A 12,681-nucleotide genomic window follows, 5' to 3' on the forward strand; every position below is an offset into this window, starting at 1 on the left:
CTCCTGTTTTTTCTCCCGTTTTTCGTCATTTTAAATTTCTCCTTCTCATTTGATTTGTCTGTTTCTCCCCCTATTCCTCTTTTAGGTTCTAGCATTTTCTGTCATCCTCCAAATGCTGATTCTTATTCTTCTCCCAACATTGTATTAGTTGTGAAAACTGTTCATCTTGCCAGATGACTTTAAGTAAATTGCTTTGATCAGTCGTATCCTCTCCAGCTAATTTTAAATGCCACACCTGCTACTTCCCGGCCAGACACAACCCAACTACAATTCTTTAAACCTGAATATTCATACTGTGCTGATATTTGTAAGCTTTGCTATTGCTAAATAGCCAACATTAGCATTAACAGCTAGGATGGTTGATGTCAGTCTGACCTGTGTCACGTGAGCAGAAGCCCAGCTGTTTACACCAGAAGCACATTTCTCCACAGCAGTCAACAAGCTCTTTTTAATCACACGTAGAGCTGATCTTCATAATAACCTCGAGCTTTATGTGTGTTGCTCACAGTGGACCTGAGAGCTCAACACACTGCAACTTAAGAAAACACATGCAAACACACAAACATGCTTCAAATTCAGTCCTACAACACAACTGGAGTGTTTTCAGTGGACACAAGCGTGAGGGTGGGGGTGTGATCCTAATCACAGCGACCCGGGTTCGAGTCCAACCTGTGGCCCTTTTTTCTCTCTCTCTCTCTCTCTCTCTCTCTCTCTCTCTCTCTCTCTCTCTCTCTCTCTCTCTCTCTCTCTCTCTCTCTCTCTCTCTTTCACGCTAGTGTTATTTGGAAACACTTCCATTATGTTGTCAAATTGATGAATCTGCTCCTGAATTTCCGGTGCGTTTGTGTGTTTGCATGTGTTTTCTTAAGTTGCAGTGCGTTGAGCTCTCAGGGCCACCGTAGTTACTGGATCAGCATCGCTTATTCCGCAACAAAGGGCCATCACCTTGACATGGAAGACGCGGCATACCAGAAGTTGTATGCTCAGACAGCGGACCACAATTTGCATCTCAGCCGTTTCAAAAAGTGAAGCTTCAGTCATGTGACATCCATCTATCCCCACTTCCCAAAGAGCAACAGGGAGGCTGAGCAGGCTGTAGGGACAATGAAAAACCTCCTGAAGAAATCCAGTGATCCTTATCTCATCCTCATGGCCTACAGTGGTGCTCCTGTAGTGAGTGGACTCAGGAATCTCAGCTTAACCCAGGATGGTCAGACATGGACATCCTGAAAATAAGTGAACAAAAATACAGACAAAGGCAGAAACACCACTACGACTGCAAACACTGAGCATGAAACATGCCACACCTGCAACCAGGTGACCATGTATGGGTCAAACACATGCTTTGAGAGGGGCACAGTGGTGTCTACATCAGGCACGTCAACAGCCTACATCACTGGCACAACAAGGGGCACCCTGTGAAGAATGAGGTACCATCTCTCACTGACCCCGGAGCACCAGAAACACAGCAGCTTACCTGTGCAGGCACCTGAAAACACTGTTCCTGATGCAGCGAGTACACCTGTCACAAAAAAAGAATAAAAATAAAAACAAACCCTGCTTCCTAACCTGACCAATCCCTACTACTGTAGAAGAAAACAATGAAAATAAAACCGTATCTCCAGTTTCACCTGTCAAACAAAAGTACAATCTAGCAGCCACCCATAACCTAGTGTTGCTAGACTGAAAACAAGAGACAGGAAAGAAAGCACGATAAACTAAACTAAACTAAACTAAAGCCTATAGCTCATGATCCCAAAAACTGCAAAACTAGTGCCTCCACGAGTCAACATCCACTCAACAATCACAATACTAAAGCCAACTCCAGAAGAGCTAACTATACACACGTTGACATTTTGACATTTAGAACAAAGAGGCACAGAGGCGGACTGCTCAGATCAAATCACAGCCCACCCCAGCCATTTCCACGAGGCAGCTTTTATACGGCCGAGGATGGGACCGGCAGGCTGGTGATAGGCGGCTGGTACCAACTCCGGAGGAGGGGAGGGATCAGCCGGAAACGAGGACCGCACAGGCAGAGAGGGGCGATGGACAAGGAGGAAATCCACCTCCGGAGCAGTGGATGATAGGTCGCCCCAGCCTTAATTAAAAAATAGACTGCACCATACAACATAACGCAGTAAAACAACATTTTTTTGAGCAGTGTAGTTGAAAACCACCAAGGTGTAAAAAGTGTATGTGGCTTAAAACTAGATAAAAAAGTCAATGTTGAGCTTTCGAGCAGATTGATTCTTTCACCTCATAGTCACTGAAATAAATATTGGATCATTTTTCACCTCGCCTCAGATCTTCAGAACATTCTGACATTAAAATGACATTTTTCAGACAGATCAGGAGAAAATGAACTTTATTCAGACGTGTCTCTGTCTCAGGAACAAACTCAAGAGATCTCACAACTCAGATCTCTTCTCTCTGTCGGCTCTGGTTCCTGCTGCAGAAGAACTGCTGTGGCTTTCCAACTGCAGAAGTTGGACCAAAACGTGCAACTGATTTTGGAGGGAAAACGGAGAGTATCAGACCGATATGATCTTTGATCTGGGTTGATCAGATATTAAACTAGCAGATACAAACGAGCGACAAAATCAGGCATAAATTCAAACCGTCTTTAGTGTTGTATTGAATTGTTGTTATGTGTGCGTGACATGAAAAAGCGATGATGGCCACGCCCACTTAGAGGACAGGAAGTGAATGGCGCTGCTTGTAATGCCTGATCTTTCGGTCTTTGGTGACACATGTAGGTGTTGAACCCACCAAGCAGTTTCCGCTCCTCTCCGGCACTTTTCACCCTCCATACACAGACCACCAGCTGCTCCCCGACACAGCAGGAAGAAGTTGAGGTCTCTGCCTCCACCTGCCGATGGAGAGAGGGAAGTAGGAGGAGCGCGGTGGTGGATCTCTCTCTCTCTCCTCCCTCTCGCCATCCTCAGGTATGTCTCTTCACCCTCAGCCACCGTCAACAGCAACAGTCAGCCCACTACAACTACTACTGCAGCCTACTGACCCAGTCTCCGTCTCCCGTCCTCCGCTGGATAGAACAGACACACTGTAGTGTGAATTAGTGCGAACTTCACGGACTGAGAAGAAGTGATTAAAAACCATGGCGACAATAGGGGATTTCGACCCGCTCAACTCCACCGTCCCTGCCACTAAGATTGAAGTCACGGTTTCTTGCAGGTAAGCAGAGAACATGAATATTCACCTGTGAAGCCTTGATCTGTTTGCATTCAAATATCGACACATTTTTGATGCTTGGTATTAAAGTCACACTTTTCTAAGGGGCACAGATTTCATTATATGTCATTTCTTTTCATCTTCGACTTTTCCTCAGGTTTTAATCAGAATTGTGTGTCTTTAAGGTGCACGTACGAACTCTTTTCTTTTCTAAGGAACAATCTGCATGTGCTGTGGGTGTAGAAGTGCGTGGGGGTGCAGTAACCAACAGTAGCAGGATTTATTCTGAGAGCGGAACTCGGAGATCACATGAAAAGAAAAGACACGGAGAGGGAGTTCTGATTCTGGATGTTTTATTAAGGCCTGGCGACAAAGAATAGCAATATACTGTAACTCATTTTAAAATCAGAATCTAAAATCAGCTCATGAACCTAACAGCAGTGGAAAACACAAACTGTAAAGCTCAATAGGAATAGTTTTTTTTTTTTTTTTTTTTTTAAATAATAGTAATGTTCTTTTTTTTAAATAAAAAAGGAGAAAATATGTAGGAATATATTTTTCAATGAAGTCATACAACAAAAATGTAATCCATGAATATGCAGGTTTAATTAAAAAATAATCTTAAAAGAGAATAAAAAATGTATCAGTGTTTCTGTGTGTGTCAAGGTCAGGTCTTCAAAGCAAAGGCATACCAGAAGTAATGAAATTCAGAAAAGAAAAGAAAAGAAAAGGCAGAAAATGGGAGAGATGGTGGGAGACAGCAGGGTGAACTGTATAAAAGTCACACACAGACCTGCTAAACCTCTACAGATACCTGCATCTGCAGGACTGAACTCCTGACTGTCTCTCCCCTGAAAGACTGGCTGAATGCACTGCCATCACTAACCAGCATACATTACCTGACAGTTTAACAGCATACAGTGCAAGCAGTGTTGGGAATGTGACTGTAATGTTATCGCCTAGGTTACAGATTATGACCCTATTAAAAATGTAACAGTTTTAATAACTTCATCAAAGTTATTCATTTAGTCTGTTGGTTCCCTGTATTTATATACTGTGTATATTGTAATGTAAACACAATGCAGAATGAAGTTGATGAAACAATACATTTGGATGTGTGTGTGTGTGTGTGTGTGTGTGTGTGTGATTCTATGTAGATATTTGTATATATATTTGTATCTACATAGAATCACAGTAAACATGATATAAGTTTGAAGAGTTTACCTACAGAGCAGACAGTGATGTTAATAAAAGTTAAAAAGAAAAATCTTTCCAACCTAAAAATGAGTTTTTTCCTCCTCAAACAGTCAGTGTCTGTCACAGGGAGCTACTTCCTCACATGTGGAATAAGGACTAAATTGCGCAGGTACAGAGGGAATCAGGTGATTCAGAACTTGTTCCTGATTGGAGAAATTGGAAGTGTTTCAACTGACCCATGTTACAACCATCCTTGGTCTGCCCTACTATTTCTAATGTGAGAATTTATAACATGAAACATTGAGTCTCATTGCCAGGTTGTCCAGTACTGACACTTCAGGTTGAATGGCCCTCCCACAGCGCCTGTATTTGATGACCTGGGAATGAGACTCAATAATCAACTTTCTCTCCAGAATCATCTACTGCACTTTCAGATCAAATCTTTAAAGTTTGATGGGATCACCCAAAATAGGTGTGACTTAGCAAATAGACTGTAGCAACAAACTGTGTGGGAGGACGAGGGAGAAACTAATTAGTCTCTCAGAACTCGAAATCCTAGTGTTCATTTCAGCGTCAGAGGTCTCTGGTGTTTTTCATCGTGGTGTGGAGAGCTGCATTGTGGATGTGATGACTACACAGTGTGGAAGGTGGTGTGATGCTAAAAAGTGACATTGGTGGTGAAATGCCAGGTAGGTCAGCGAGAACAGGGAGCCAGGACTTCTCAGTGAGAAAATGTCAATCACAGCAGGGTAGGGCTCTGATTGGACACCCAGCTTCCTACACATACATGTCCAGAAGGACTCAGGAAGAAGGCATTACAAGAAAAAACAACATTACTGTCTCACAGAAGTTAATCATCAGAGGCACCAAACAAAACCCTTCATAGTGTCGGATGAAAGACGTCAGGCCTGCTTGTACAAATGTCTGGTGATTTACAGATTTCTGGAGAAGCTGCTTGTTCTCACTGGTGATTCATTGCCCCTTGTTTTTCATAGACGTGGGAGTTGTTGCCTTTCTGGAGTGAAACCCCTGCCAACATGCAACCCTAATAAATCCCTCAATACACATGTTCATCCAAAGAGAAGAAATGTAAGGGAAGCTAATGGAGAATTAACAAAAAAATGTATCAAGAAATGTGGAAATTTGAGCCTCATTAGTCTTTTGCTCTATTTATAACATTTCAAAGTGTCAGTTACAGGTAATGTGTCAGGATGTAAGAGGGGAATATGGGTTAATAATAAATAATAAACAATAATAGTTAAATTAGTCCAGTTCATGAGCCACTTCCATTGGCTGAGGTGTTATACCGCCTTGCTTTAACTGTCAGTCACAGTCTCTAACAGTCTCTTTCCTTTTGTTACAGAAACCTGTTGGACATGGACACGTTCTCCAAGTCAGATCCAGGTAACTGCTGCCACTGTCACATTCCTCATTGTTTGTAATCAAATCCATCGTTCATTCCTGTAAATCAAGGCGTGTCGAGCATCAGTGAGTGGTAACACAGTGTCTAACAGAGCTTTAAAGGGATAGTTGAGGTTGTTTAAATGAGGCTTCATGTAGAGTATTTTATGTAGTTTATCTTCTTGTCAAAACAGCAATTTCCATTGGTACTACATTTTTTCTCAACTGGTGAATTACCATATTCCTACGCACTGTATTACACCACAGGTCAGCTGAGTGAATCAGAAAGACCTAAACTTCACTTTGTTTTAACGACAAGATATGCATGACTACCTCACACAACCCCATGTCAAATAACTATCACTTTAACAGAAAAATCCAGTGGCATAGTGAGTGACACAGTTGAGCTGGAAAAGACTTTCATCAAGTTTGTTCCTAATTAGGGAAACTAATCACTGGAGCCTGATTGATGCTTAATGATTGCATGGTACACACACACAAACACACACACACACACACACGTTTGTTTCTATATCCCCATGGGGATAACTCATTGACATGCTTTCCTGAAGCCCCTTATCCTAAACCTAACCTAAACCTAATTCTAACCTGATCCCTTAAACCAAGTCTTAACTCTCAAAAAGCAGTCTGGACCCATGGGGACCTCCATTTTGGTTCCCATGGTGATGGTGAGTCCACATGGGGGAACTCCTCTAAACCTGGTGGAGTCCCCACTGGGATACACACACACACACACACACACACACACACACACACAAACACACACACACACACAGGTTTACTGACTGTTAGGTCGGGATAATTAAAAACATCAGACACACACTCTCTCCCCACATAGTCAGCAGGCCAGGGATCCTTGTTGACACATCCCCAGACATTTGCCTTTCTTCCTGGGCTCGGTGGAGGTGGAGAGCCATGGTGCAGGGTAATGATTGTTTCAGAGGGGTGTAGAACTTCAAAGCCAGGTTAAAGAGGGAAGCTGGACTCGCTGTGGCTACAATGCCCTCTCAGCTCTTTCATGTCCCAGGTTAGAGTCCTCTATCAGATCCAGGAGTCCGGCCGCAACAGATTGGGGTCGATACCTGCTGATAATGTCAAACAGCATTGACAGCTGCTGATAGATGAGCGAGCCGGTTCCCCTGGTAGAGTCATGACTGTAATGATAAGTGACTCTGTTTAGAGCTACAGTCAATAAATGGTGATAATAAGAGTTCCATCCCAGAATTGGTTGTAAATAATAATATTATATAAGTACAAATAAATAAGTATATAATATAAATAATAATGATGATTTATTTATTTATTATTATTGTTAATTTTATTTATTTCTATGGTTCTAACCCCGAAGGTCAGGGAACAATTGTTTTAATTGTTTGTGCTGCATATTATTATTATTATTATTATTATTATTATTATTGTTCATATCGTTCATATTGTTGTTATTATTATAATTATTTATTTGTTTTCTTCTGCTTTGGCTCAAATTACTGTCATTTGGAGTGAGCTAGAGACATGGCCCGATAGCTGAACATGACGTCCAAGTGCTTGTAGGAAAATGTGCCCATGTGGCCCCATGGTGGTGCTGTAATTAAGGAAACTAGAATTAACTCCTGGTGGTTGTCTGCCTCCGCTACTCACACTAGTTTCAGGTTACATCCCTGTTTATCCAGAGTCATAGAAAATATTAAACATTTGTGTGAAGTTTAGTCATAATTGCTGTGAAGTCTTGAGTTATGGCTAAAAAGTGTTTTGTGAGGTCACACTGACCTTGACCTTTGACCGCCAAAATCTAACCAGTTCATCTTTAAGTCCAAGTGAACATCTGTGCCGAATTTGCAGTTCCTTCAAGACGTTACTGAAATATCGCGTTCACAGGGCCAATGAATGAATGTCTGTGCCAAATTTGAAGGGATTCCCTTGAGGAGTTCTCAAAATTGCATTCATAAGGCCAAAATCATGTTTTGTTGACCTTGACCTTTAACCTTTAGCCACCAAAATCTAATCAGTTTGTCCTTGATTCCAGGTGAAATTATTTTACCGAACTTGAGGAAATTCCCTCAAGGCGTTACGAAGGTGTTGAGTTCACACGGCCAAAACCTCATTTTCTGACAGCCCTTGACCTTTGACCTTTGACCACCAAAATCAAATTAGTTCTCAATCTGAGTCGTAGTGAATGTTTGTGCCAAACTTGAATAAGTTCTATTAAGGAGTTATTGAGATATCGTGTCCATGAGAATGGGACGGACAGTTGGACAACCTGAAAACAATCTGTCTCTGACTGGCGCCGGCGCAGAGGAATAAAAATGCAATAATGGGAAGGCCACGCCCACCACACCATTTGTACAATTTGAGACACAATTCCAGCTCAATGTTCTCTAAAATAAAGCCTGTTGCACCATAAATGTCTGCCATGATGGATTCTTATCTCATTTGCATAATATACATATAAAACGAATGGAAGTTTTAAGATTTTGACTTTCAACACTAAATTGTATTTTCAGATTTATATTTGTCTTGAAATCTACAATGTATAAAAGCGACTTGTGTTTCTCTTTGCAGTAGTGGTGTTGTACGTTCAAGGCCTGGGCACCAAGGAGTGGAGAGAGGTGAGTGATGATCTGCAACTGAAGAAGATGATAACGAGGTTGAGAAAATCTAAAATCTATCAGAGAGACTGTGTAACAAAATCAACAGCTGTCCCAGACCAGACATACGAAAACAGCTGTTGCGCACAGGAAATGACCTGGTAGACTGAGGATGAGAGATTGAGTTGTGGATGACTGGAAAATGATTTGCATGATAAAGAAAAGAGGAATTGCAGCCTCAAAATAATTTCTAAAAGCACACAATCACTGATCAAAGCGTCTGACACGGAGGCTCTGACACGTACAGGATGAGACACGACAGATCCGTTTCACCGAACAGAAAGGCAAACTCGTCTGTCAGTGTAAAAGGAGTCAATTGCCTTTTTTTTGCATTTAAAACAGCAGCAGCTTATTTGTGCTAGTTTTTGTGTAAAAAGGGTAAAAAAACACTTAGACCAGCCTGCAGTGCACAAAGGTATACAAAAATATACAAAGATATAGCTGCAAGCGGCGATGTGGGGACCAGCAGGCCACAGTTACCATTGAAAGATTATGTCATTATGTCAAGGGCATTGTAAGCCAGTTGGCGGAGATATGACTTGATTTTTTTCTGCTGATTTTGACTGGCTGTTGAATGCTTTGGTTGTCCTAAGGTTGTCCAAGAAGCCGCAAAAAAAAAACTCTTTCTCTCAAAATAGTTAGACACAGTTAGCTTTCACATCTTTATCAGCACGACTCTTCCGCTCCAATGGAAATCTAGTCAAGCCCCATCCGTCTCTCGATGGCTTCAGGAAGTCATGTTTTATTTTAGATTGGAAAAGATCAGTAATGAATTGAAGGGTAGCACAAAAAATTCTTTGGGAAATGGCAGCCATTTATAACCTATTTCAACTCACTGGAGGTCTGACCTCCTACTTCTCTCTTGTTTCTATTTTTTATTATTATTATTACTAATTTTTTTTATTATTATTTTTTATATATGTTTTAATTGTATTTATTCATTTTTTCACCTGTCTTGTTTAATTGTTGCTGCTCGAGGTGAGCCAGTTAATATGTGCATGGCACAAGGGATACATACAGTTGTAAATAGAGTTCTAATTCTGGGGAGGGGGAGTTGTCCAAGGAGTAGTGAAAAAACGTTTTGATAAAATCCAAAATAGCACTCGCATCAATTAGACACATTCACAAAGCATCTTAAGGCTAAAAGTAGCTCCTATCTTGCCGATTTAGGAGAAACTCCTAAGAATAATGGGCGTGTCAGTCCTAACTTTATGACTCCTCACTTTTCTGACTAAGAGTAATTCACAAAGACACTTAGCTCTAAAAGTAGCACCTAAGTCTGGGAGAAGTTAGAAGCAGTGGAGAGGACTCCGAACCCACTACGACCAAATCATAGAGAATCTTAAAGGGCTGCTGTCATTCCACATCACAGTGTTCTGGAAACCTTAAGCGATGCTGAATGACTTAAAAGATACGATTCAGTCACGAGGGAATAATGATCGTTGTGGAGTTTGTGAGGGATGCAGTAACATCTCCAACTGAAACAACCCGATCAGTGCGGAAACTAAGTGTTTGGCAACGCTACAACTTGGCAACAGAGAAAAGCCGACCTATTCACCAAACAATAACTGCGCTCGGACCTGACATCATAGGACAATTCAGGTTCAGTTAGGTCGTCTATGACAGGTTAGTTTTAGTTTTAGTTTTATTTTTCCGTTGAGAGAATTGAATGTAAGTTTTTATAGTAAAATTCTAATCCTAATTAGTTATTAGTTATTAGTTATTTAATTTGTATTAGTTTATTTCTCAGTGTTTTTTTTATTATTACTGCAGGATGTTGCACATGCGTGTTCACCTGCACACACCGGTCTTTCATCAACCAATCGCTGTGGTTCCTGCAAGGACGCTCGTCCATGAAAATTGACGTCAGCCATAGTGTTGGAGTTGCACTCTTAGCTCAGGAGTTTTATCTTTTCCTCACTAAAAGTTGGTCTCAGCAGCTTTGTGAAGAGAACTTAGGAGAAAACTTTTAGTCAGAAACTTTTAGCATGATTTAGGATTAGGCTATGCTTAGTGGTTAGATAAAATGATTTGTGAATACAGGCCCTGGACTACTTTTCTTGACCTGATGCCACAAAACCCAACCTTGGATAAGTGGTAGAAAATGGATGGATGGATGAATGGAGAAGTTTATTGTAGGTATATTGTATAAGAATTTGATACCTGGTCATTACAGCCTCTTTAATCCTCCTTCTCCACACATCATTTTTCTTACTCTTTTTTATCAAATCCCCTTGCTGTCGTTCCCCTTCACTGTCTCTTAGGTTTCAGTTCTGCATCCCAGTGTTTACAATTAACAGCTTGACTGACAGTGATGAACTAAAACTGATTTCTCCTCTGCTCTTAGAGGGAATATACTTTTTAAAAGTCAGAGTGAGTTGCTTAGTGCGAGAATGTAATGCTAACACAGATTTAGAAATTGTGCAGGATAAACTTACAATTGAAACAGTATCATAAATAAAATAATACCTCTTACTTCTGTGAGAAGACATAGGTTTGTCTGAGAACATCACACATTTATTTATGTACACATTTACACACTATATTTTCCTCATTGACTCTCCTCATTTCCTCCTCATGCCAGGAACATACCAGGGCCGTTTACTGTGCATTACAACAGCAACTGAAGCATATGGTTTGGCTGTGAATGTATTTTCCACTGTGCCTTATTTTGAGCTGATTGAAGAGCAGAGGAGCTTTCTTCAGGCCTGGGTTGCCAGGTTGGAGCGCAGCCACAGTTGTAGATCTTCCATATCCTTCCAGGTCCCACTCAGCTGCCCACTTCAGACTCTGGCAGTGTCGTTGAACAGTAGTATACATCTTTCTGTCAGCAGAAAAAAGGAAACAAGCAGGCTCCCTGTGGCATGTATATTGTCACCATATTGTAGTGTGTGGGCTGTCTGAACACTGGCAGATGAGGTTTGAGCAACTTTTTGATGCAATTAGCAGAAATCTAATTCTCACAGCGCTGCCAAAAACAAATTATCTAGATTTTGGGTGGGTGACAGAGACAGAACTGCAGAGAAAAACTTACTAAACAAGTTTAGTGAAATAACTTATTAAAGAATACTTCTTGTTGTGTGTGTGTGTGGGGTGGGGTGGGGTGGGGGGGGGTGTTCATGTGGCTGCGTGAAGAAGAGCTGTCCCTGCACATAATTAGCTTTGAAACCTGACAAAGAGCCCAATTTTCTTTGACTTCTCTGGCCAGAAGTTGGCAGTATAGAGCAGCAATGCCAAGCATTACTAGGAATTCTACAAGTACCTCAAGAACTGGCTCTGGCAGAGTGAAGGCTAACGAAGCTGCTAACACTACCCAAGCTCACCAGAGGAAATTGCAACCTTGTGACGCACCACACACACACACAGATACACCTGTTGCTAGGTCCATCTCCTATATGTGGCCAAAGAGTTTGCTAAACTCACTGCATTAAGCTTGGAAAAGTCTGAGGTGTTCACAACAAGATGTTAGAGGCTATAAAGGTTACAACAAGTGCTACTGATAGCAAACTGAAGCCGACTATGCTTCCTGGAGGATGCTAATGAGAGGCAGCGGGCTAACCCCACAGGCATGGAAATGAAAGCCCTCCGACAAAAGCTGGATGACATTGAGAATCGGGACAAAGGAATAATTTATGCTCCAGCAGGTCTCCAGATGGCAGTGAGGAAGGCGTGGAAGGTGATGCTGGAGAAACTGACAGAGCCCACGGGTGTTACCCAAAAGCCCTGATCTTAGGATTTATTCAAATTACCTCCTTTTCATGGAAGTTTTTCAGGAGGACAGACAAAGCATCGCTAATAATGCTACTGATTCCTATTATGTCACATATGTATGAGATTTTGGAGGTGAAGAATAGCAAGTTTTATTTATACACAGTCTGTCCATTATGTTGGTTCCTACCATGGTCGTCTTGGGTCAACAGTTTTGTTTTTTTTTGCATAAACTAATTCGGTCTAACGTATAAATAATTGCCGAAGTTCAAAATGTCTTGCTCTTTGTTATTATAACGTTCTTGTCCTCGATCTTGGATGTTGGGCTCAAAAGCAGGATGGGTAGGGAAATTATTATTAGTATTATTGTTATTATTATGGGCTCTCATTTGAACATCCCACTATACATACACAAACACACACTACCCACAACACACCCAACATAATTCAACCTTGACCGCTAAACCTCATTTTATATATATTTTGTCATGTCACCCGTCTGTCTGTTTCCTTGTCA

At 41.3% G+C, this 12,681-nt stretch overlaps 1 protein-coding gene across 1 annotated transcript in view; it reads left to right on the forward strand.

Annotated features, from left to right (window-relative positions):
* The first annotated feature begins 2,707 nt into the window (after positions 1–2,707).
* Positions 2,708–12,681, forward strand: part of LOC130178952 (copine-9-like) — a 56,691-nt gene continuing 46,717 nt past the window's right edge. Inside the window, exons 1-3 of the mRNA XM_056391612.1 lie at positions 2,708–3,195; positions 5,753–5,793; positions 8,371–8,417. Of these exons, the coding sequence (XP_056247587.1) occupies positions 3,119–3,195; positions 5,753–5,793; positions 8,371–8,417 (165 nt within the window). The 5' untranslated portion in view covers positions 2,708–3,118. The remainder of the gene's footprint in view (positions 3,196–5,752; positions 5,794–8,370; positions 8,418–12,681) is intronic.

This window comes from Seriola aureovittata, chromosome 2 (genome assembly GCF_021018895.1).
Source record: "Seriola aureovittata isolate HTS-2021-v1 ecotype China chromosome 2, ASM2101889v1, whole genome shotgun sequence".
Taxonomy (NCBI): Eukaryota; Metazoa; Chordata; class Actinopteri; order Carangiformes; family Carangidae; genus Seriola; species Seriola aureovittata.